This window comes from Anolis sagrei, chromosome 2, assembly GCF_037176765.1.
Source record: "Anolis sagrei isolate rAnoSag1 chromosome 2, rAnoSag1.mat, whole genome shotgun sequence".
NCBI lineage: Eukaryota > Metazoa > Chordata > Lepidosauria > Squamata > Dactyloidae > Anolis > Anolis sagrei.
The window spans coordinates 58,143,986-58,171,065 of record NC_090022.1 but is presented as its reverse complement, the minus strand read 5'-3'; the positions used below and the strand labels follow the sequence as shown (position 1 = coordinate 58,171,065).

The 27,080-nt window shown below is 38.1% G+C and overlaps 1 protein-coding gene across 2 annotated transcripts in view; it reads right to left on the bottom strand.

The window, feature by feature from the left end:
* The window catches only part of ARHGEF3 (Rho guanine nucleotide exchange factor 3), a 186,875-nt gene that overhangs the window by 87,639 nt on the left and 72,156 nt on the right, over positions 1-27,080 (bottom strand). For both annotated transcript variants that reach the window (XM_060766088.2, XM_060766089.2), the window contains one exon: positions 26,457-26,519. In XM_060766088.2, the coding sequence (XP_060622071.2) occupies positions 26,457-26,519 (63 nt within the window). The remainder of the gene's footprint in view (positions 1-26,456; positions 26,520-27,080) is intronic.

Genomic DNA, 27,080 nt, shown 5'->3' with positions numbered 1-27,080 from the left:
TCATCCAGCCAGGTCTCCGTGATGCACGCCAGATCTGCCCGCTCATCCAGGATTAAGTCCTGGATAAAGGTCGTTTTTCCGTTGACAGATCTGGCGTTCAGCAGCACCACCTTCAATCCGGAGGGCCCGCCAACCTGGTTACACCAATTTACCCTAGGAGACCGGTTTGGAATTGTTAATGTAGATAAACGGTCTGAATTAAGCCGAATTTGAGGTCTCCTTTTTCCGCATCTCCTCCTTCCCACCACGACCTCTATGGGGGCCCCTCGGCTAGTGGAACACCTCCCTTCCTCCGTGCCGCAGTCCATGACCAAGGTCTTAATCTCTATTTCGTTAGTTGTTTGTATAGTTGGCGTTTTTTCTTGCCAATTACCTTGATTTTCTTTATCCACCCTCCCCTCCTCATTGTTCTTCACGGGCTCCAGCCCACTTCCACCCTTGCCCCTTCCACTAGTCAGTAATATCAGGGACAATATGTTAGACAGGCGCCCTCCCTCATGGCCTTTCGTAAGGGCCTGAAAACATGGCTTTTCGAGATGGCCTTCAATTGAGTGCCACGTAATTGGAAATGATGACCGGAATGGACTATGACTATGAGATTGATTATGACCCCTTGATAAGACGAAGCGGATTTTTAGTATAAGTAGTTGTTATGTAGTAGTAGTAGAATGTTGTTGTGCTGTCTTGACCTACTGTAAACTGTCTTTTCTATGTTTTTGTACACTGCCACGAATCGCCCTAGGGCTGAGAGCGGCGGTCAATAAGTGCAAGTAATAAATAAATAAATAAATAAATAGGAGAGTGGGGGACCACATGGGTGAAAACAGTACCCTTCAGTAGGATGGTAGTGATACAGTAGTAAACGTTTAGCCACGAAAGTAGGATAATACCTAAAGTGCTAGAGTCTTAAAGTGCCACAGTAGTAAACTTCACGACTATGAGCCACTAGGGCGATTCATAAGGTGCAAGATCTTAAAGTGCGACAGAAGCCCAGAAACTGGTCCTCGGTACTACTAAAGTGCGGCAGGAGGGATCGGGAAAGGGGCAAGTGCAAAACAATTAGCAGCAGAGGCAGGCGCCTTAAGTGCTATATTACGCTCTTATTACCAATTAGCAGCAAAGGTAGAGAAGGAACTGTAACGTGCAATGTTCGCAGTATGTAAACACAATAATTAAAGAGATTAGCGGTTGGTAAAAATGCTGTGATTCAGATGTAATCTATAGACGACTGATGTCAGGGTAGCGGATGGATCACTTAGTCCTCCGGAGAGGACTAAGAATTGGGACGAATCTGTGGAGATAGACTATAAAAGTCCAAGCTACCATTTCTTTCTCAGTTAGTCTCCAGAGACAGGAGCCCCTGGTGGCATAATGGGTTAAACCCTTGTGCCGGCAGGACTACAAGACCGGCAGATCGGAGGTTCAAATCTGGGGAGAGCACAGATGAGCTCCCTCTATCAGCTCCAGCTCCCCATGTGGGGACATGAGAGAAGTCTCTCGCAAGGTTGATAAAACATCCCATGTGGGGACATCCTCTCACAGGATGGTAACACATCCGGTCATCCTCTTGGCAATGTCCTTGCAGATGGCTAATTTTCTCACACCAGAAGTGACCTGCAGTTTCTCAAGTCACTCCTGACACACACACAAAAATCACAAGAGAAATATCACTAATTGGTATTTATCTAAAATATAACATTTGCTGGTCTTTATATCCACTCTATATACATTTGGAACTGGATTGTTGATTGAATGAGTTTTTATCAAGCCTTTCTCCAGAGGAATCCTATCTTCTGATATACAATAGATGGCAACCGGAGACAGAGACCCAGTTAATCAATTGTTTAATGGTGAGTCAATCTAATTCATTGAATGGTTTAAGTCAGTAGTAATAACAGGATTTAGGTTAGAGTATTTTTTATGGTACCCCTTATCTTTGAATGCCCTTAAAGAGATTCTGTTGGTATTATTTTGGTACCAGGTGTTGTTTGCCTACACTTTAGGAGAATTTATTCAAGTCGGGATTAACAATACACCTGTTAATTCCTTGAAGGTATATAAATTATGTAGATAAATAAATAATTAAAGAAACAATTAAAATGTAATTTAAAGTACCAGAGGGAGCCTAATAGCAAAGATGAAGGCATGAAATAATATTGTGGCATTGGACTATTAATCTGAAACACAAAACATCCCAAAGCTGAGAATGAAGACACTGCTAAGTGCCCCCCCCCCCCACACACACACACACACTTTGCATTAGTAAATTGCCAAGTGGCAAATCATGTGATCTGCAACAGTGGCACAATCAGGGCACAGCTGTAGAAAACGTGCAGGAGGAAAACAGCTCACAGCTCTGTCATATAATAGCAAATAAATGAGATTAATTAAACAAACAGGAAAAGGAACTTCCCACTATTATTACCACTGAATGCCCAGTACATGTTATTTTTAAGGAACGGTCTTTCTTTTTCTTTTTAAAAAAAGATTTTATTTAGGAATGGTCTTTCTAATCCACGCTGCTATAATTTCAACACAAATGTTGCTGAAAATCTTTAACAGAAACAGCAACCATAAACATACAGAAGATATTGGTTTGGTTAATTTAGAAGAAAATCAATCTAAAAGAGGAAATCCTGATTCTCTTGCTGATTAAACTATCATCTCTTGCCTTGGGTCAGGTAATATAATTATGTGAGTAATACCACATGCATGTGTGCAGTCTAAGTCATAGAAGAGCCAGCGTTAACACAATATTTCAAGATAGACAAAGGTACACATTATACAATGGGGGAATATCTTGTGCTTGGTCCCCTGGAAAAAGATTATTGGGGAGGAAGGGTGGGCAAGTTGGTATAGCCACATCAGGGTTTTGAATAAAAGTGCTTAATTATAAACTACCTACATTAAAAAAACCAATGTAGGTTGAGTATCCCTTATTCAAAATGTTTGGGTTCAGACGTATTCGGAATTTTAATTCCTGTATTACACATATGTGCATAATGAGATAACTTGGAGATGGAATCCAAGTCTAAGCACCAAATTCATTTATGGTTCATATACACATAGCCTGAAGGTAACTGTACACAAAATATTGCAATAATTTTGTTCCTGAAACCAAGTTTGTATACACTGAACCATCAGAAAGGAAAGGTATCACTATCTCAGTTATCCATGAATTCAGTTTTGGACTTCAGAGTTCTGGATAAGGGATGCTCAACCTGTACTTGGAAATACAGTATGTTTCAAAAAGATGGAACTGATTTGAAATTGCTATCTCTTTGCAATCGTAAATGTTTTACTACTTGAAGGGGTGGGACATAAAGTTTCAAATGACTACTGCTAGATGCCTGTGAACAATCAGCCCCTAGTTCCAGTCATTCACAGGGTGGTGACCACGAAACATAAAGCCTAATGGCATATTCTCCATTAGCTGGGTTATTTTTTTGTATTTGTTTCTGGCTCAAAATGGTTAGTAAAACGTAATAACTTGATAAACCATTTAGCTGTTTGTAACTTTTTGTGTAATTGTAACATGTTGACATCATGAAATATACTGCTTTGAATTTGGGTCCATTGTTTTGTAACACCCTGTATTATTCAGGCAATTTTTACTGGTCAACCATCTAAGTCACTTTCCTATAGCAACTTAGGAAAGGTATAGCTATCCAGGTATTACTCAACTCCCTGGTAATTATGCTCATAGTGGAACATATAGGAAATTTCCAAATGAAATAACTTGTTACATGAGGTCACTAATTTCTTGTGTTTATATGTGTATAGAACCCATGCTAGGAGCAAGCCCCAAATTCTGTGGGAATGCATTCAAAAACCAGAGGAATAACAGACTACTTTTTTTACTGCTGTAAAATATGAAAGCTTTTTAAATTTGCAACTCTGTCATGGAAATGTTGATCTCTTCTCCCATTCTAGACAGTATAGTCAATAGTTAAGGGTGCTAGAGGTTGCAGTCCGACACATCTGGAAGATTACATGATTTCAAATCTGTTATAGACACATGGAAGCATAGTTTGTCAAATTACAGTCCAATAGCAATGGTACACCAAATGTCTTTTGAAATTTTACTGTGCTGAATTTGTCAACAAAGAGATATTAATAATATGAGTGTTTTCATATACAGGCTATCCATGACTTACAAACATCCAATTTAAAAATGACTCATAGTTACAAACAGGTGAGACAACAGGAAGTGAGAGAAATATACCCCTCAAGGGGGACATTCGCTCCTGAAAGAGTTTTCATGGTGAAAAGGAGTCGCCACTGAAGCTTTCTCGCTAATCCTGGTTTCCACAGGAAACCGAAATTTTCAAAATCCAATTATCACAGGGACAGAGAGTGAGGTGAAATTTTCTGAACAAGGCATAGACAGCAAAACAAACATCACAGGAGTCTTAATCTTTCCCAATGCTACCCAAAGCAATAGATAGACAGATATTTAGTTGGAGTTACACTTTTAAAATGTTCCTACTTACAGACAAATTCAACTTAAGAACAAACCTACAGAGCCTGTTGTGTTCATAACATGGGGACTGCTTATTGTATGAAAACTGTATGAATTTGGCTTAGCAAGCTCCCTAACTGTTGTACATCTCCTCAGAGGTATCACAATTCATTATATGTACAAACAACAATAATATTTCCAAGAACTGATTACTGTATGTACTCATGTATAAGTCTTAGAAAATTTAGTGAAGAAATCAACCCCAAAAAAACTGACTTATCCATGGGTCAGTGTAAGTACTGTACCTTAACTCCTATGAAAATGAATCATTTCCCAAGAGAGCCCAAAAGAAGCACTGGGCAGGAATTGGCACTGGTAACGGCCAGAGGTACCCGACCCCCTGAAACGGTTCTCATGCTTCCTCCTCTCTTACGAATAACTCTCAACTTTTCTACAGACCATATCAAAATCTTTAGCTTTGGCTCCAAGACCTGCTCCTGGCTTATACATAACGTCAATTTATACATGAATATATACCGTGAATAAACAATTGTGCTACTCAGCAACTTCCAGAAAATTGTTTATCTATGTTACTGGAACAGTCTTGAAAAGCTGGAATGCAACACATTTATAGTAAAGCAGAGTTCTCTCCGAGTTACATGAAACAGCCATCATGTTGACTCAGTCTATGGTATATGACAAACTTTAGATAATTCTTGACATTTCTCCATAAATGGACGTAAGCAGTTTTAATCAGCCTCCCCATCCCAAATGTCTACAAATGGCTCTGCAACGGGATTAATGAAATTCTATTTGAGGGGCAGAGGGCATGAGAGAGATCACAGGATGACAACAGAGCTCAAAAGAATAATTCAAATGCCATTTCCCAGCTAACTTTCTTTTATGGACAATTATTATTATTATTAATAATAATAATAATAACCCATCCTCTCCCCCAAAGGGTCAAGAACACACACAGAACTGTTGTTGCAAATGGAGAGGGAGGAGGTGAACACCACAGCAATATACAGTAAGTTCTCTATCACTCATGAGAAACGGCCACAGTAACATGACTATCTTGCTCATTTCTATGCCTCAGATTTTAGTAAGTAAGGAGGGCCTGTACATGAATTCAGTTACTTTGATCATGAGCTATATACAGTACAGCCTGTTTGTATACATGTGCTTCAACAAAGTTCATGTTCTATACTTTAGAACAGTTTCCAGAAAGAGGACTGACCACATGCTCAACAGAACAACCACTTATTTATCCATTCTATATTTTCTAACCCTAGGCAAAGATGGAATCAGATAAAGGAATACTTAGCACATATCCAACCATCAAACTATGCAGTTTTAAAAGAAATAGAAAGAACGCCTAACAGTGAACACATATTTAAGTGCCTAATATCTAAATCCGTTCTTATATGTTTTGCATTTAAAAATCAGGTGCATTTGTTTAAAGATTTTAAAATAAATTCTTATAAAGGCCTTTCCCAGTATGAACCTTATAGATGGAAATTTAGAACCACGGGAAGCAAGGAAATTATAGGTTGCCTACTACTAGTTTCTCTCCTCTCACCATCAGTAGCAAACATCAGTAAGGATTTAATAAAGGCAAATCACAATGATGTACATGTACTGATGCACTGATTCCTGGAGGGAAAGCCAGGAGGACACAGAAAGGTATAATCTGGGATGAATCATTCCTCAGGGAATGAACATTTAAAATGCTTTTGACTTCCCAAATGAGAACAGGATAGAAATAGGTTATGAATAAGCCACAGAATATGATAACCAGCCAAAGGGGCAAAAAAAAAAAAAAAAGAGTCAGAGACAACTGGACAATAGTTTCTGTGGTAATCATCATTGCGTATACACCTAGGAGTTGCTATGCTAATATGGGAATTCTCTGAGCCTAGATGACTTCAAAGGAGAATACAGGTACAGTGCACATACTGGAAACATTTAAAATTATTTTCTGTTCACAAATAAAGCAGAAAAATAAAAATGACACAAACAATACAATTGTTGCATAGTATGTAAAACAAAAAATACTACACCTAATACTACTAGATCCAAAATAATCAGCCTACCATAAACACAAAACTTGACAGAAAGAGAGAATAGGTGGGATATGGTCATTTCTGAATATAAACTTTATGAGGAAAAGGTGGGGGGGAAATGAGGGAATGCATTCTGTATGTTAAATAGTGTTTTCTGTACATCAAAAGGTTTTCTAGGAAACTGAAAAGATACAAATTCCATGAAATAATGGGGGATGACAACAGCAAAGCCCTAAAACAAATTTCATCCTGAGGAAATGCCATAATCGAGTGCTATCATCCCATCTTCATGTGAAGAATGAAATTACACAATGATACAGTAGTAATGGGCGACTACAATTAACCTCAGAATGACAAGATAAACTTTAGTTTATCTGCCTTGAACCTGCTCACCATTCAGTGTCATTATGTTAATGTTTATGTATGCATATCATGAATTCATGTCCTGGCATTTAATGTTTACCATTTGTATGTTGTAGTCTGCCCTGAGCCCCCTTTGGGGTGAGAAAGGTGGACTATAAATGTTTTAAATAAAATAAATAAATAATATTATATTATATTATATGAGAGGGAAGAACTTCTTGCTCACATTCTATGTGCATGTATAAATTTATGCAACACTTTTATCCTCTTGTTGTCTTTTTTTCTAAACTAAAGAGACATTGTGTAACCTTTCTCATGGGGAAGTTACACCAGCCTCTTGATCATTTTTATTCCCTTTGTTTGCTCCTTTTCTTGCTTCTACAATAGGCTTCTTGAGGTGCAGTGACCAGAACTACACACAGGTTTCCAGATGTGGCTGCATTTGGTATGATTTTTCTGACATTCTCTTTCAGAGTTCTTTGTACTGATCCCTTTGAATTCAGTTATGAATGAACTGGGCTTCCTTGTCAATTTTTCACCTATCTATAATTTAATTTTGATTTCATTGTATTCTCTGTTCTTATTCCAATCAACATTATCTACTTCTCCTACCTAGGTTCTTCTCTACATGCTTTCATAGAATTTCTATCTCTTTGCTTCAAGTGGAACACATATATCTCCGGAAAGTAGCAGGTTAGAAACATAAATAAACTAATCAGTCACTGTGAGAATGGAATACAACTAAACAGAGCAGCAAAAGGGGGAGAAGAAAAGTACATTGCACAATATAGTATGTGAACAAAATATGCAATATCTTTTGATCTTGTGTATCAACTATTCTTCAAATGTGTGTGTGTGGGGGGGGCTTAAATATTTTTGAAAAGCTGTTAAGGACTAGCCATTTCATGTATAAATCTGTACTAATTTATAAACACTAAGTACAATGCAACAAATCTGTGACCTGTTTCATGATAACAACACAAAGAATAAAAAACCAGAACTATCATTACCAATTAACCAAAGTCTTAGATGCCATTACAGCCACATATATAAAAGTTACAAAGATGAGATCATGTTACATAGCTCTTCTGCAGAAGCAATTACACCAGACTCTCAGCTAACCAACACCCATGGGGGTTAGTAGACACCAAATAAATGTAGTGTCTAGTTGCTTGAGAATCATTATTAAAATAGGCCTAACTAATACTGTATCCCATACTATTCTATTCCTTACCATAAACTCCATATAGACTTGATATTAATATGAAATATAGTAATTAAAAGCAAATTAAGATAAAATTGATGCAATGTAACACAGTTTTATTGTTTTTCTGTTTAAATTTAAAGTATTTTTGCTGGATGCTTGAGAGTTCTGGCTTCAGTTTCAGCTAACTAAGAACCCACTGTAATAAGTTGTTTGCAAAGTCAGTCATCTTCTAAATGACTGACTTTAATTTAAAACATGGACATGTTCAAACCAAACACTCTGGGAAAATTCGAGCTGCAACTATATTTTGAAGAAATGAACAAGACAATAATTTGTTCAATTTGTTTATATAATTATAGTGTTTATGAATATATGCAATGCCTTGTGGGTTTCCCAGGGAGTTTTATTCATGTTTCAAAATTCAGCCATAGCCAATACTTGTGGGTCCATTAGCAAATGTAGGTCTTTCAGTTTAGCAGTAAGGTGCACAGCCAAGTGTTGTTGGGATGGAGAAGGCCACAACATTGTTGGCTACAGGTGAATAGACTTGGCCCACAGCAGAACAGATCTAGATCCAGGCTTCAGTCATCCTGCCTGTTGGCTGGTGACAACCCATTCACCCACTTTGCTCACTCAGTAGAACTGGAATGACAGACGAGGAATACAATCAGGCAGAATCCACTGTGAGGAAATAACAAAGGATTAAACAAGAATCAAAGTTGACTGGTTGTTGGTGGTCTGAAGGAAACTGCTTATATGACCAAGAATGGATCTGAGAGACACTTCTGCTTGTTCCCAAGCTCCATGCCTTGCCAGTCAACTAAGTCTCCTCTAGTTGTCTGGCTTTCCCACTCCATACCAAAGCCCATGAACTTGGGAATGAGAAATTGCCCCAGTGCCAAGAACATGGCACCTATCCAGGCATCACACACAGCTGTGATCTTCAAATTGGTGCATCACTGAGTCAGGAAATTAGCTTTCTATATTGCAATATATGTAGTCACATCAATGATGCAAGCTTATATTCCTGCTGATCCTATAAGCGTTTACTGCATTAGATTTATTGCATTACCATATAGCAATGTGTGGTTATTAATAAGGTAGATGGCAAACCAGTGAGTGGTAGATTCCTGATTAAAGTGAGATCATAATATTTATGAAATTGCTAATTTAAACCATTCAAGACAGCAGTTTTAAAAATTAATTCCCATCAACATTGTGTCAATAATTTGCTCACCTTTTTCTAGGATACTGGTCTGCTTTAATGTTTATTCCTTTATGAAACAATTTGTTGTTGAGTAAGATTCACATTTCCTGCTCAGATTCAGAAAATTACTGCATTCATAAAACAAAAATACGCAGGTACTGATCAGCAAATACAAAAGACTTCAATTTGTCTATCGGTTAGATACAGCAAACCATTAAAATATGAAATATGGAAGTGATTAAAGAGTATTGGTCAATTTTTTTATTGAAATGAAGAAAATAACCAATCCAAGGATTGCAGTACAACATTTAATGGCTCTGCTCCCCATGTTTATAAATACATGCAAACATTTTGCCTATAAAAAGCACTTTTCATTCGTAAATTTAGCTATAGCAGGGAAGGTTGAAAGTGAAGGGAAATATTTGGTCATTTGCACATGTGAAAAAAATTAAATGATATATTATACATTCAAAAATAAGTGTTACGACTTTGTTAGTGGCTGGTTTCCATTTGTTATGTATGTCAGTTAAATAAATGCACATTGATACCTGGTGTTTGGAATAGCATTTTATCCAACCATCTTGTTGGATATAATGTTTTGAAGTTATATGACTTTCTTATGAAATTGAATATTATTATTGTGTATGTGTTTTTCATATTACATAAATGTGTTTCTTGGTAACTGTAGCCTACCTACAACTATCGGCCAGTTTCCAATCTCCCCTATTTGGGCAAGGTCATGGAACGTGTGGTGGCAACACAACTCCAGGGGTTTCTGGTAGACACTGATTATCTAGACCCGGCACAGTCTGGCTTTAGGCCAGGACATGGAACTGAGACAGCCTTGGTCGCCTTGGTAGATGATCTGCGCAGGGAGCTAGACAGGGGGAGCTAGACAGGGGGAGTGTGTCCCTGTTAGTTCTGCTGGACCTCTCAGCGGCCTTCGATACCGTCGATCACGGTATCCTTCTGGGGCGCCTCATGGACATGGGGCTCAGAGGCACTGCTCTGCGGTGGCTCTGATCCTTCCTTGAGGGACGACCCAGAAGGTGTTATTGGGTGACACCTGTTCCGCTCCGCAACCGTTGCTGTGTGGAGTCCCACAGGGTTCAATCCTGTCCCCGATGTTATTTAACATCTACATGAAGCCGCTGGGAGCGATCATTCGGAGTTTCGGACTAAGATGTTACCTCTATGCAGATGACGTCCAAATCTGTCACTCCTTCTCACCTGTCACCAAGGAGGCTGTCCAGACCTTGAACCGGTGTTTAGCTGCTGTATCGGACTGGATGAGAGCTAACAAATTGAAATTGAATCCAGACAAGACAGAGGTCCTACTGGTCAGTCGTAAGGCCGAACAGGGTATAGGGTTACAGCCTGTGTTAGACCGGGTTACACTCCCCCTGAAGTCACAGGTTCGCAGCTTGGGAGTGATCCTGGACTCATCGCTGAGCCTGGAACCCCAGGTCTCAGCGGTGGCTGGGAGAGCTTTTGCACAATTAGAACTTGTGCGCCAGCTGCGCCCGTACCTTGGGAAGTCAGATCTGGCCACGGTGGTCCAGGCTCTTGTCACATCCCGGTTGGATTACTGCAACGCACTCTACGTGGGGTTGCCTTTGAAGACTGCTCGGAAACTTCAACTAGTCCAGTGAGAAGCAGCCAGATTGCTCACTGGAGCGGCGTACAGGGAGCATACCACCCCCCTGCTGCGTCAGCTCCACTGGCTGCCGATCCAATTCCAAGCACAATTCAAAGTGCTGGTTTTGACCTACAAAACCCTATACGGTTCCGGCCCAGTGTATTTGTCCGAATGGATCTCCCTCTACATCCCATCTCGAAATTTAAGATCTTCTGGGGAGGCCCTGCTCTCGACTCCGCCACTGTCACAAGTGAGGCTGGCGGGGACGAGGAGCAGGGCCTTCTCAGTGGTGGCCCCCACCTGTGGAACTCACTCCCCGGGGAGATTAGATCGGCGACTTCCCTCCTGACGTTTAGGAAAAAACTGAAGACCTGGGTGTGGGACCAAGCCTTTGGTCATTCTAACAACTAAACTAAGGATCTGACGATAGACAAGGACAAATGGAATGGAATGAAATATGGACTCTGAACCCTGAGCTTGAGATTGTTTTAGCATGAGATTGTTTTATTATTTTATTATGTATTGATGTTTTAATTAATTGTTGTATGGTTTTTGTATTTTGTACTACTTGTCAATTGATTTGGGCATCTAATTGTGCCTCCACTGTAAGCCGCCCTGAGTCAACCCCGGGGTTAGAAGGGCAGGGTATAAGTAAGTGAAATAAATAAATAAATTTTCTTTTTTAATGAAAAGGACACAATGAAACCAAAAAGCATCTGTGTGGCATGTAGACAAGAAAAAAAACCCGACAAAGAAGATCTAATAGAATAAACTTGGCTATGTCTATTGCCACAGGTAATACTGTTTATGGGCTCAGTTTGATGACTAAGGATTAGCTGATCTAATTTACAGAATGGGAAGCTATGCAGCAAAAAAGAGGTTACAGGTTAGGACAGGGAAACAGAAAAGAGAATAGCTATTTAATTATTTATAGGCATTTTTGCTGTTTACTTAAAAGTTGTATTTCTGCTTTGTAAGCAACACTCCTCTTATTTTGTGTCAAGCATTCACTTGCAGGACTAAGTTTATGAACTATTTTATGCCTTCACAAGAATGATTCAAACATCAGCTTTTGATTCACAGCAAAACTGAATCAAAAGCTAGACAAATTGTGGTGGCAACCTAAGGATGAACTAAAGGCAAAAATAGCCTTATCCTCTGTGAATGTATAATTGTTGTTTTGTGCCTTCAAATAATTTGTAATAAAGGAGGTTTCGCTATGAGGCTGCGAAAGTATGATTTGCCCAAGGTCCCCCAGTGTGTTTCCATGGCCAAGCAGTGCTAATTCAATACTCAAACCACTACACCATGCAGGCCCTCTTTCTTAATACCCTTTAAAGCAGTGGTTCTCAACCTGTGGATCCCCAGATGTTTTGGCCTTCAGCTCCCAGAAATCCTAACAGTTAGTAAACTGGCTGGGATTTCTGGAAGTTGTAGGCCCAAATATCTGGGGACCCACAGATTGAGAGCCATTGCTTTAAAGCCAGTCACACTGATGGCTGTCATATAAACAATGATTGCATTGTGTGATGTGTAGAGTTTTTTTCACCATCTTGACAATTTCCAAAGATAACTAACTCACGAACTATCTACATTCTCCACAACATGAATATATATACACTGTGTATTATGTAGAGATCCATTTCCTAGTAAGGGAAGCCATGACTCTAAGCTTCCAAGATCTGAGCAATACCAGTGATGATTGGGCTCTTTGAAGTTTCTCATAGCTTCACCATAAGGAGAAGCTGACTTGACAGCAAAAGACCTACAGATTCAACTCAAGCATTACCAGAAAACTCAAATATTATTATAAATTGCTATAAAACAGCAATCCTACACTTATGTAAGAACACATACAGTGAGTCACCTTCCTTTAACTTTGTCAGGCACTGCGTACATATCACTAGTCATGTTTACGCCTTCTGTGGTCAACTCAGTGGAGACAAAAGGACATCTTCAAAGCTTTCACATCAAAAGAATGAATGGAATCTCTTATGAATCAGATTTGTCTTAAGTCTGCCCCAATATCACTTAATTATATTTCAGATGACTGAAGCTCCTTAAAGCAAACCTTAATTTCACTTATATAATAGTCTGGTGCTTGACTAGATCTCAGGCAAGGTCTGAGAATCTAAACAACTATTTAATCCTTTCTGGTTTAGGTTAAGTTATTGTCATCCTTCACATTCTATGATTCCATAGAACTAGGAAATTGACAGCAATATGTAATATTTTACACCAGTATACACACATACAGGTTCTTGGAAGACACCAATTTTCTGGATCCGTTTCACTCTGGTTACAGGCCTGGCCACGAGACAGAGATGGCATTGGTCACCTTGATGGATGATTTACAAGGAGAACTATACAGGGTAAGTGTGTCCCTCCTGGTTCTCCTGGACTTCTTAGCAGCTTTTGATATCATCGACCATGGTATCATTGGGGCTTATAGAGGCTCCAGTCCTTCCTGGAGGGTCGGACACGGAAGGTGGTGCTGAGGGACTCCTGTTTGACTGCCTAGTCAGCGACTCAATTCTGGGCTCAATTCTCTCCTCCATGTTGTTCAACATTTATATGAAACCACTGGGAAAGATCATCCAGAGTTTTGGAGTGTGGTGTCAAATTTATGCAGACAGCACCCAACTCTATTACTCCTTTCCACTTAATACCAAGGATGCTATCCTGCCCCTAAACCAGTTCCTGTCAGCTGTGATGGTGTAGATGAGGGCTAGTAAGTTGAAATTAAATCCAGATAAGCCAGAGGAACTCCTGGTCAGTTGGAAGGCAGATCAAGGTGTGGGGTTACAGCCTGTATTGGATGGGGTCACACTCCCCCTTAAGACACAGGTTCACAGTCTGGGGGTGCTCCTGGATTCATCGCTGAACCTGGAGCCCCAGGTGTTGGTGGTGGCCAGGAGCATCTTTGGACAATTAAAACTTGTGCAACAGCTGCGGCCATACCTCAAGACATCAGATCTGGCCATGGTAATCCACGTCTTAGTCACATTCCACTTGGACTACTGCAACACTACTACTGCAAAGGGCTGCCCTTTGAAGATAGTTCAGAAGTTTCAACTGGTTCAGAGATCGGCAGCCAGATTGCTAACAGGAACTCCGTACAGGGAGAGATCCACTCCCATGTTGTGGCAGCTCCACTGGCTGCTGGTCTGCTTCCAGGCTAAATACAAAGTGCTGGTTATTATCTTTATAGCCTAAATGGCTCGGGTCCTGGCTATTTGACCAATCACATCTCCTCTTACAAACCAGCCCAGGCACTGCAGTCCTCAGAAGGGGCCCTGCTCTTGGTCCCACCCCCATCCCAAGCACAGCTGGTGGGAACAAGAGAGAGGGCCTTCTCCGTGCCCCCCCCCCCACACACACACACCTCTGGAACTCCCTCTGTAAAGAAATAAAGCTGTTCCCTCCCTTTCCTCTTTTAAAAAACAATTGAAGACCTACTTCTGCTCACTAGCATATGGAGAGGAGGAGGAATAGATGGTTAAGGGATGACTGCCAGGTCTCTGGTTGTATTTGGGCTTTCCTGATCCACGTCAGCCCAGTGACCACATTTGACGACATAACCAACCCACACCATTTTGTGAACTCTTGCTGGCTGTTGTACACTAATGTGGATGTTTTGTTTAGATTTATGTTATTATAGAATTTGTCTGTAGTTTAATTTATTTATGTCAGGTTTAATTTACTGATGCTAGGTCTTAATTTGATATTAGGCTTTAATGTTACTTTTATATGTGGGGGTTTTCTGAGATTTTATGTTAGTATTGTGTGTTTTATTTAGGCATTGAATGTTTGCCATTGTTATGCTGGAATCCGCCCTGAGCTCCCTCGGAGAGATAGGGCGGAATACCCAAAAAATTAATTAATTAATTAATTAACAGAATTTAGTCATGAAAGTGAACTTTAAATATTTATGAAGGCCAACTGGTCTTTGAACTCAGCTAGGGAACTGAATTACTAAACTGACTCATAGTTCGTAATCCTTATTGTCTGTATAATAAATAGATCGCCCAGCACATGTCCATGCCCATGTGTCAAACTCAAGGTCTGTAGACCTAATCTAACCTGCCATGGCATTTTATGTGGCCCTCCAGATGCTGGACTATAACTCCTGTATTCCTCATCATTAGACATCATGACTAGAGATGACAGGAGTTATGATACAGTACCATCTGGATGGTTGCAGTTTAGTCAGGATAGTGGGGTATGAATTTAGATATAAGGCTTGTGGATATGATGTTTGACTTGGTAAAGGAAGAATGCGGCACCACAGGGCACTGCTACCATTTTGACATATCTCAGAGGATGATAAATGAGTTCCATGGTAGATGATGCAATAAAAGAATAGGCAAAACCAATACCAAAATTAAATACCAAAATCTGAGAATGCTCACATCTCATTAAATACAATCTTGTAGTAAAATTGTATTCTTTATATAAACACAAAATCAAGGTTTGCACTTTGGGGAAAAAATGAAACATTTTCAAACTACGAATAGTGGAATCTGTGGATACAGAATCTATAGATAGAGAGCTGACTGCATCCACTGATACAGAATTCTGGCCAAAGAGTTTAAGAAGTGATGTAAAAGTCAACAAACTTGAACACTTGAAGGATCTTCAGATACCAGGAAATTGAGCTACTGCTATCTGTAGTGACAAACAAAATGCAATAGAGGGGTATTGTGAGACTAGGCTCTTTGGGTGCTGTCTTAATAATACTGGTATGGGAAGGGCTCTTACTAACACTTCTTTGCTCTAGAATGTTCTGAACTAAACTGTACCTAAGAGGATAAATCCATATTATTTGAACAGAGACCAGAAACTGGATGTTGACACGTAAAAAATACTCTTCAGACAACCATTGGCAGAGGCTATGGGGCAGGGCAGTATATTACTAACACCAAACTCAAAGATTATGGATATGTCATGCACATTAAATGGGAAGCAATTTATGTGTAGAATCACTAAAAGGAAATAAACAAGAACCCACACAGATCCGTCTTTCCACCATCCTGCCTTTAATATGAAAAAAAGTTAAAACTATACATAATACAGAAAATTTATAATGTCAGAGTTGTACTTCTGAACTTTTTTCATATTTACGTTTATAAGATAATAGTGCATTTTTTGAAGATCACTAAGAAGCTAAATATTATTCAGTAACCCAAGACAAGACCCCCTTCTCAGAAACCAAATGATATACTGATCTTACGTTTACCTTTTCCCCATGGAATAAAGACATTGAAAGATCTCTTAATATCATTTCTGTCTTAATATGCTTCCTGTTAGTTGCCTACAAGTGAAAGTGGAAGTCCTTTAATGCATAAGGAATTGTCTACAGTAGTTTGGGTCAACAGTTTGAGTGCATCTTGTATATTAGTAAACTCTAATGACTAAGAAGGGAAAAAACCTCACTCTATGATAGAAGGAAATATTTATTACTGCTCTTAAAAGCAAATAACCTCATAATTTGATGCCTTCCTCTTCAGAAGTGAAATAATCCATACATCATTTTTTCCAACAAATACATCTGTCGCTTCAACTGGATGAGCACCAAAATGCAGATCTGTAGTAATCACAGATCTGTAGTTTGTTTACACTGGCATCTTACTACTGATATTTTCTTTTTTCTTGGAAGAAAACCCCTTTGCTTGCATCTCTTCAACCAAGAGGAAGAATCCAGGATTTCTTTTATGTATGCATTTCCAATTTACAGGAAAAGAACCAAACATTGAAGGTACTCCATTTGGATAACACAAGAAACAAACTTTGGGGCACAACCCCTTGGTGTATTTAGCTCTTGTACTGTAAACAATATGGCAAGTCAGGTTTCCTACGTCTACACAGTCATACCTCCCATTATAACTTAATCACTATAAGAACTTTGTATAGTACCTCCCTATTCTGGTGAGGAACCCCTAAACTATGCAATATTAATGAAATAGATCTAAGCTGTCTACACATGCCTCTATGCTGTTAATTTTCCTTCTTGGAATAATAGGCAAGAAAGTGAAATTAATATTCTGCTGATACAGGCAGTGCAGATTGTTATTCTTACATAAATAATTAAAATAAACAGTAGTATTAAAATTAAAAAAAGAAATCCATAAATGTTCTTTCAAAATGCTTACTCAACTATAATGCAATTCATGAGTGTTAACTAAATAAATGGACTGAATCAAACAGTACTATTGGGTCATAAGTACTTTCCAAAGATAAACCCATGTAAGTATATTTTTAACTTACAATGAAAAATAAAAAGGAAAGTACTAGGCTACTAGTTACTAAGACTTTCTTTAAGAAACACATCCTAAATTAAGCCTTCCTGACAGAGCTGTTGGGATAAGAACAATAAGAAGGCTATCCTCCGTAGTTTGCCTTGACATTTTAAAGCAATGTACAGATGAAGAAATTGAGTTTAACAAAAATATAAATATTAGAAATATTAATATTAGAAATATTAATTTCTAATACAGAAAGCTCTTCAATTCTATCTTAAAATTTGATGTCACCTGAGCTCAAAAGAGAGCATTCCTTTCTTGAATTCTTGCACTTAGCCCTGCCCTTCTATCACTTCCTTCCCAGCTCATCCTTTTCTCCCAAGCCACACCTGACAGGTACAAAAAGTTATTTGGGGTCAGTGCGTGAAAATAAAACAAATGCTAGTTAATTCGAAATAACTAGAACTAAAAAGTGGTATTTGCTGAGGCTTGTCTGAAGTTTGATCCGTGAGCCAACTATGGAGGGGAACACCCTTCAGTAATTACTGAGATCACTACAAGTCTGTAAACTCTCAGATCCAATTTCTGATTCTTGAAGAGATTCATACTCTATGGACTGTGCTTGAATAGGGGAAAGGCTTTTTTTTAAAAAAATAACATTGCATGTGGTAACTCAGCTTATAATGATGACTACGTTATTACCCAACAACTGCTTTTGTAATGGCCATGGTTAACGTGTTTATCATTTTCTGCCGTTTTTGCATTTCAATTGCTTGTTGATAATTACTCCCTCTCCTCACAATCCTGTGTATGTGCCTGCATGTATGCACATTTGAACCCAAAAGGATGCTCTACACACATATATACTGGCAACTCAAGAAATTTCCCATGAATTTAATACACTGGACTCTATGTCATGAAAGGTTATGTCATAATAAATTTGCTACTCTTAAGGTGCTACAGAGCTTTCTAAATATTTCATGTTGGCGACATACTTTCCAGACATACATCATTTCATGACACAGCAAAAGTTAAACCAACCCATTATAAGAGGTACGGTCACATATATAAACTGTAATAACAAAGTGTATGGGGGCAAAACATATCTCATGAAAAGTGTGTGTGTGTGTGTGTGTGTATATATATATATATATATATATAGCATATTTTACATAGACTGAGAGGTTTCTCATTAGGTTCATATGACACACCTACACACTGTAACCAACACACTTTGGAAAGTGGTACACAGTTTGAAAAGCACTCTAAGAGAACACAACACAAATACAGCTCTGACTGTAAAATAACTTATCCCCTGGTACACTCTCACATAAGTTTTTAGTCTCTCAATATTGAAGTCTACAACGATTTTCAAAAGAGCAAACAACATATCAATTCCAATGTCATCCCTGCATTGGACTATGACTCCTATCATGTCCTAATTCAGCAGACTGAAGATCTTTAACAGACTGCTAGAAGCAGCTCATAGTTAAATCACATCCCATTAAAAGTAGTTCAGACACCAAATCTCATATTTTAAAATCTCCAATTCCAGCTTTCTGCAACTAGTCAGGGTAAAAATAATGTATGAGTTTAAACAATCATGCACTCAGCAAATTCCTTTATATATTTGCAAAACTAGTTTCCATAATTTCTTTTGCCTACAATCTCAGGGAGAGAGAAAAAACACTGAAATGTGTTCATTTATCCTATACTGAACACTGTCCAAACTAGTATCTTTAATAATAGTCCCAAAAGTCAATATACAATCAAACAATTTTGCTCTCTTTCTCAGTGTTTTAGGTTCAGTATTAGATGCATTTCAGTTTTTTTTAAACTGCAGCTAATAAAGATGCAACAGAATGTCCACCAAAATGAATTACAAATATATCTGAAGGAGTGACTTAATTATAAATTTTGAATCCAGATGAAAATTAGTCTACTGTTATAAAGAGGAAAACATACATAATTCATAATATATAACCTACTGCAGAAGGTTTACGTCTTCGTTTTGGCTACTGGGAAACAGCATTAAATTTAAATCAAACAATAAAGGAAGCAACGGTGTATTTTTCATTATTTCAAGTCCAGTAAACAGAGATAAAGGTAATCCCTTCTGATCTTCTTGATATGAGCTTGCTAGAATGTATCAATCAAGCTGTTATTATCCTTAATTAGGTCAGGGGAATGGCAATACCATGTACTCCCACACACCTCAAGTTCAAATTCAGTTGTTAAAGCCATCAAAATTCATGAACATTCATGCTCTGAATCAGAACATATGCAATGTATGCATATTCAGAGTTAATAACATGAAATGTAATCAAACTTGTACCTTACTAATATCATAGCAGCAGATCATAATGAAATGTTAAAAGTATTCTCTGCTGATAATCTGGAGGCTAGTGGTAATATATACAGTAATCAAAACCTAACATGGCTGGAGCTAGAAATACTTGCCTACAATAGAGTTTCTCAGTAGTATATCAAAGAGTATAACATATCACAGTAAGATGGATATTCTGTTTAGAGACTAGTTATTAGAAATCAAAGGTCAACAGGACTCTCCTGCCTAAAAAACCAAGTAACATATCATCAAAACGCAGCATATGACACACACACAGACATACCCCTCAATCTCTGAGGATGCCTGCCATAGATGTGGGCAAAAGAGCATATAGAGACTCGCAGTGTGAATGTACTACTAGCAGAGTCATTTGTTGTAAATGCTATCTGGCATGATATAAGAGTCTAGAGTTGCTGATTACTTCAACTCCTGAAGAAGGGGATCTCTTTCCCCGAAACAGGGTACAAAAATACCCGGGCACCCCTGTTGAATGCCATTCGGACTTCTCCTACAGAGACTTATTTTGAGAAGCAGTGCTCCATTTTCACTGGACTTAATTTGGATTTATTCCATGAAGATTTTTGAGAGTGGTGCTCCATCTTCAATATAGCCTCATGACTCTATGCTTACTTTGTGTATGATTTACCTCATTGTATGTATCCCTGAAGCCTATATACAGTGGTACCCTTGTTTAGACCTGGAACTGTTACATTTGAGAGCGGTTGCTCCTTTTGATTTTGTTTTGGGCCACTGAATTGAGCTATATACTCGGGATTTTGTTAATTAGCATACTATATGCTCTTTTGACATTATATTTTGACATTCTACATAGACTGTTTTGTGTTTGTGCTGATACCCTACAAGTACTCTGGGATATTGTATAGATGTGGGCAAAACATCAGGAGAGAATGCTGGAACATGGCCATACGACCCGGAAAACTCACAACAACCCAATGATTCAGGCCATGAAACCCTTTGAAAACACATCAGGGTTTTTTCTATACTAGTCATTATAGTGACTTGATAGCACTTCAAGTGCCATGGCTACATGCTATGGAAGTCTAAGAGTTGTTGTTTGCTAAAGCACTATAGTTCTCTAGCAGAGAATGCTATGCACTTTACAGAACTAGAAATTACAACAATAGAACTGCATAAAATACAACACAACTGTCTTATATCCAGCTCTTTATATAAAATACATGCAGAGCTGCCGAAGTGGATGTTGATGACTTTGTAGCTCAGGTGACATTACAAGTTTGAAGAGGAATTCACTTGCTCAAAAAGTGTTTTAAGTATGCATGTTTATCGATAAGGCAACGTAACTGTTTTACGGACTCTCAGTACTAATATTAACGATGAAAATGGCATAATAACTGATTTAAATTTCTCAGAATAAATTTTAAGACATGTGCCAGATGAGTTATACTTGTGTTCTCTTTCTCCTCAATCTGATTCTGATCTATTGCCTACCAAAAATTGTTGTGAAGTATTCCTGTTACTCCAAACTAACAAAAGTATGAGCAAGGCTTCAGCAGCACATCCTGTGGAAGGCTGACAGGAAACTATCCCTTATGACAGACTATTATGGAAAAGAGTAGACAGTCTGGCAGGGCCAGGATGCATTATGTGTTATAATTCTATATTTAAACAGGGACATGAAGTGTGGACAGATATATAGGCTAACTGGAAACTGATCCACCCATTTACAATATAAAGTCCTTTGTTTGTGAAAAATGCTTTGGAGAATGGAATAACTGCACATCTTTTAAAATCTGAAAATGAATTGTCTACCAAACAAATCCAATCAAATGGTACAGCTTCAGACAAGCAGTAACCAGTGTCCTCAGAAAAATTAGAAATTGAAGAATATATGTAGTTCTTAGCAACATAACCTCTTCCCATAAATTGAGCATTTAAACACTTATACTGCTGGAAACAAACAACTATTAAAAGTTGGTAAAAGCTAATAAATAACCTATATTTATTCTAACATAGCTGCAGCCAATGTGCAATGCTATATAGCAATAGATTTTAAAGGGAAAAATCTCTGTTGAGTAACATGTTGCGCTACTTTAACACCATCTAACATAAGATTAGGAATTATGTGGCCCTTCAGAATCTGACAGATGGTAAATCCCAGCATCCTTCACCATTGGCATAAACTCCGTAGTGGCTCACATTATTCGCACCAACGATTAATTGGCAAAATTGGTATACCACCATTTCTGAAGATGTGTTTTGGCATATTACTTCCAAAATAGAAAATCTGGTACCGGAGGATAAATAATACATTACAAAAAAAACCCCCAAAACAAAACAGCAGTTAAACATATTTTTCTTTAAAACTGACGTGAAACAACTATGCTATATGTGTGTTTCAGTTCCAGTAAACCTTTTGGAAGTAACACAAAATGTGACACCTCCGGTTTGGCCAATAGCACTGTGTGTCCAAAAACCTTCATAAAAAGAAGCTTCAATAACTACAATTTTAATCCTAAATCTAATTATTAAACGTACTTAGAGAGGGACCATTAAATCAAATCACTACCTAGGTAGATAACTACCTTCACAAGTTTCATTTATTCAGTGCTTCTAACTCTAGTTGACATTAATACTGGGATTTAAACTTTAAGTTATAGCCCCATATTAATTTACCTACTTGCAAGTAAGTTCCAATTATTTCAATGGGACTTCTAAGTGAATATGTATATGTTAGCATTGTTAATTCATTATGAGTTTTGTTTTGTTTTGTTTTGTTTTCATGTCTGAAGTGACTTGAGAAACTGCAAGTTGCTTCTGATGTGAGAGAATTCGCCGTCTGCAAGGATGTTGCCCAGGGGACGGCCAGATGTTTGATGTTTCACCATCCTTGTGGGAGGCTTCTCTCATGTCCCTGCATGAGAAGCTAGAGCTCGACAGATGGGAGCTTACTCCATTCCCCGGATTCAAACTGCCAACCTGTCGGTCGATCGGTCCTGCCGGCACAAGGATTTAACACACTGCGCCACCGGAGTGCTACTGTGACAGCCAGCATGGTGTAGTGATAGAGCATTGGACGTCAACACCAGAGACCAGGATTCAAATCCTAATTTGGCCATGGAAACCCACTGGGTGGCCCAAAGCAACTCATCACTCTCCCAGCCTCAGAAGAAGGCAAAGATAAACCAGCTGTGCACAAAGTAAGACAACACTGTGATAGATTCTTCACTGGGTCACTGCAAGTCATAAATTACCTAAGAACAAAAACAATGCGGTCACAATATACATTTACCATTTCAATTTTCTTTTCTTTTTTCACTTTTTATATTTTGAATAGGTCATAATTTAGTTTCCTGTGCCAAGAACAACTGCTGTGTCATGGAGGTAAAAAGCTATGGAAATCCTTGTCTTCAGAGACATATTGTCAAACTACAGTATTTGAAAACCAGCCACCTTTAACACTGTATCCCTAATTCTGTTTTTTCCAATTATATAATAGTTCTGAGAGCCAAAACAGTGGTTTTCTAACTCATCTCACAGCTGGAAACAATTTCTTAGTGACATTTTCTTATTAGCAGTTTCATAATCTCTGGCTTAGAAAAAAGTTTGTGTGTGTGTGTGTGTGTGTGTGTGTGTGTGTGTGTGTGTATGCATTCATAGGTGCATGCCCAGTGCCCACACACTAGCATACAATCTGTTTGTAAGCAAAATGGATATAATTCATTTTCAGAGTTAATTATCAAGAGATAATTCCATGGAAATTGACTTGAAATGTGGCAACTACCACTAATTTGCAATCAAAGCTATGCTAACTCATTGTTTTCTTGTGCATAATAACACTCCCAGCAACTTCATTTCTCCCTTTCCTGCTTGTTCCTTTCCTCATCTTTTTTAGTCATGTAGCCCAGCTTCTCAGAACAGAGACCTTTTTCTGTATTCTGTAAAGGACTGGTGGCATTATATAGACAACTAAAATATATGAATAATAAATTATGAGAGTATAGTAATTTCCTTCCTTTCTTCTTCAATACTACAAACAGCATTTGGGGGCTTCTAGATGGAGCATCTCCTTGGTCACTGTGGGAACAGATGGCTGGAATATTTTAGCCTTTGATCTGATCCATTCAGCTCTTCTCAGGTTTTTGGCATCAACTTTCTGTATTGGTTTAAAAGCGCTACAATGAGCTCACGCTAAAAGGAAAACCTAAATGAAACCTGGCCCTATAACTCTCAGATCTCTATATATTCTCCCCATCCTTTGCACTTCCTACCTCTACTTGTACATTTAATATAAATAACATCTTCAATATTTTTGACTCAAAAATCTATCTTTAAACAATTAAGCCTGAAACACTTGCAAAGGAAATTATCATTATTTTGAAAGGTTTCATGACTGCCAATAACACTGGGTTTTTTTTAAAAAAAAACCCAGCAAATTATCATAGATGTCACATGCTTTAAAATTTATAAAGCAAGTTTTATGTTACAAAACGTTTATAATTTATAATATATTTCAGTAATTTCTAGAAAATAACACTTGCGAATCACACAGAGCACTTGCTTTCCAGGAATTACAGATCCTGAAAATCATGCATTATTGTGTTTTTCCTGCAACAGAATGTGATAGAGAATAAATATTATCACGCTTATAGTACAATGGGCTGAATAAAAACATTAACCAAGAAACAGATAAATCTTGATCTGCACATACACATTTTTCTAGCACTTGCATCACATATGATGAGAGGTCCAAGAAAAAAATCGTAATCAGTTTCCCAAGTCTTGTAATTAGCTCATCATTAACAGTGCATTAGCAAATGTTATTGGAAAGAGAATGGTCCAGTTTTCTTTATTAAAACTATATTTATGAATTGATTAAAACCCAGATGCTCACGTATCATGGTTGTGTGTTCAGTGACAATTGGGGAATATGCAGTACTGAAAGAGAACACATTTTCATTGCATTATTAAGTAAGGCTTATTGGTTCCAACAAACGTCTTAAGAGACTGTGTCCCTGTCTGCAGTGCTTTCTATATGTCTTATGTGCAAGTCCAAACCAGATCTATCACACCTAAGATGGAATCGGAGATTTGCTAGGGTTTACTGCTGATGCCTATTCTGTCAACGTATTATTTTTTTTCTTGACTCTGTACCTAGATTTAAATACCCAAAATAAAATCATAACTTAAGAGAAAACAGATATTAATAGACCTATTGCATAGGTGCCATTATTATCCAATAGATTTAGCATTAGGAATACATTTACTGAACCTCTTTCCTGTTCATTACAAGGACCGAAAAATGTAGTGATTTAAGATGTTATTCTGTGATAACGTTTCAGCAAATTCAATACATATAAAATGAGTAACCCTTGAAGTGTGGACTGATCTCCAACAGCCCCTATAACCTCCAGTTTTCCTCTGGAAGTGACCACCAGCTCAGTCATTTTCCAGAATGACATGTCCCTTTTCCAGAAGCCTGGTATATTGGGAAGGAAGGAAAGAAGCAGGTGGAAGAGAGATTTGGAAAAAAAAGAGAAAATGGCAGAAAGTGGAGAAGAAACTCAATACTTTTAGACCTGGTCCTATCACTGGCTTCACCACCATTCCCTCCTTCCCAGTAGCCCGACAACAAACAAGCTTTCCCAACCTTGCAGTAAGGCTTAATCCTAAATAATTGCAGTACAGGCAGTCCCCAAGTTATGTCCAAGACAGGTTCTATAAGTTGAATTTCTTTCTAAGTTGGAACAGGTCCATTTTTTAAGTGTAACTCCAGCCATGTGTGTTTTGGATAGAATAGGGAAGAGTTAACAACCCTATGGTATTTGTTCTGTTGTCTGTGCTCCTGTTCAGAAGATTTCTCCTGTGATAATTGGATTTTGAGAAATGTGTTTTTTTGTGGAAACAAGGATTGGTAAGAAAGCTTCAGTGGAGACATCTTTTCCCCATGATAATCCTTTCAGAAGTGAATTTCCCTTCCTAGGGTAGATTTCTCTCACTTCATGTTGTCTCACCTCCATTCTTAACTATAGTCATTTGTAAGTCGAATGACTGTAACTTGGGGATTGCCTGTACTTTGGAAGATTCCTGTGGAAAATCTTCAGGGGCAGGGAAGGGGAATAAACTAGGTTGATTCTTACAGCAATAAATGATGGTTCAGGTTTACATGTGACTCACTTTCTAGTACAGTCAGCCCATATATTATGTGAAGAATCAGTTCCAGGACTCTTCACAAAATAAAATAAAAATTTCACATATAACCTGCAGTTCTATTTGTCTTATCCGAAATGAACAGTGTCTTAGGCTGACAGTTGAAGCATATTGCTCTGGAGGACCTAGAAAATGCCTGGAGACATGTTCTCTCTAGGCCTCCAACACAATTCTATGGTCAACATCTGGCAGATCTTCCACCCCGAGAGCAATTCTCTAGTATTTTCTCTGTTGTCTAGAGTGATTCTATAGTATTCAGTGCTCATTGTGTATCACTAAAATGACGTTTATGTAATAAGCAGGCCTGCTGTATTAAAAGGCTCTATTTTTAACATGCATGTAAGTCTTTATAAGGGATTTAGCAAGATCTCAGAGCATCATTAAGCATGATACTTCACCATGTGTCCACACCAGTACAACTCATTATCAAATAAAGTGAGAGCAATCAAATGAGGTACATAAATATATTTATGTGTAGTTTGATATCTTATTATTGCTTTGATACTTTAATATCTTTTGCTCAAAATTTGCTCAGACAAATTTCTTTTTCATCTGCACTACATACACCAGCTTCCCTGAATAAAATATGTAACAAATATAATATTTTGTTAGCAATATTTTACCATGCAAAGCAGAAAATACTTTCATGACAGACATAAAAAGCATGGCATTTAGATGGTCAGCAGTACTTCCACATTAGCAGCAAAATCCCATTTAAGTAACAGATTACTCACGCTTGAGTCAAAGCTGCAGACACTGATCGCATCCTCATCCTGGGAGCTCTGCTTGCGCTTCTTCTGCAAAAACAGAATTTTTATGAAGAGCTCAGTATCAGGAAGCAGTAAAACAAAACAATAAAGCCCTTATTTTGCACTTTTCTGAATCTTAATAGAAATAAATGGCTTTTCAAATAATTAGTTACGCTAGTATACCCCGAATTTCTACCAGAGTTTTTCAAGTGAAAACTCTCACCTCCAAATTACTCTTTTTCTTTTCAGATAATTTTTGTGTAAATGGAAAAAAAACAAAAAGGAAAAAGGGAAAAAAACAGAAAGAAATTATTAACAAGACGTTATACAGCCATCTAATGTAAATCATATGCAAAATAGTAATGACTGTACACTTATCTTATCAAAGCCCTACCCCTCTTACCCCACACTTGTGAATCCATCACCCAAGACCTCCAACACCATTCAATGTGGATCTCATGTCTAACAAGCATCTACCCTTATTTCTTATCTTGTGGCTACTTTGTGGCTACTTTCAAATCTACCTTTGTCTTCCTTTCCAGATGGCCAAATGCCAGCCTCCATTTATTTACAAATTCTTCGTTATTTTCTTCTCCAATACCATTAGTT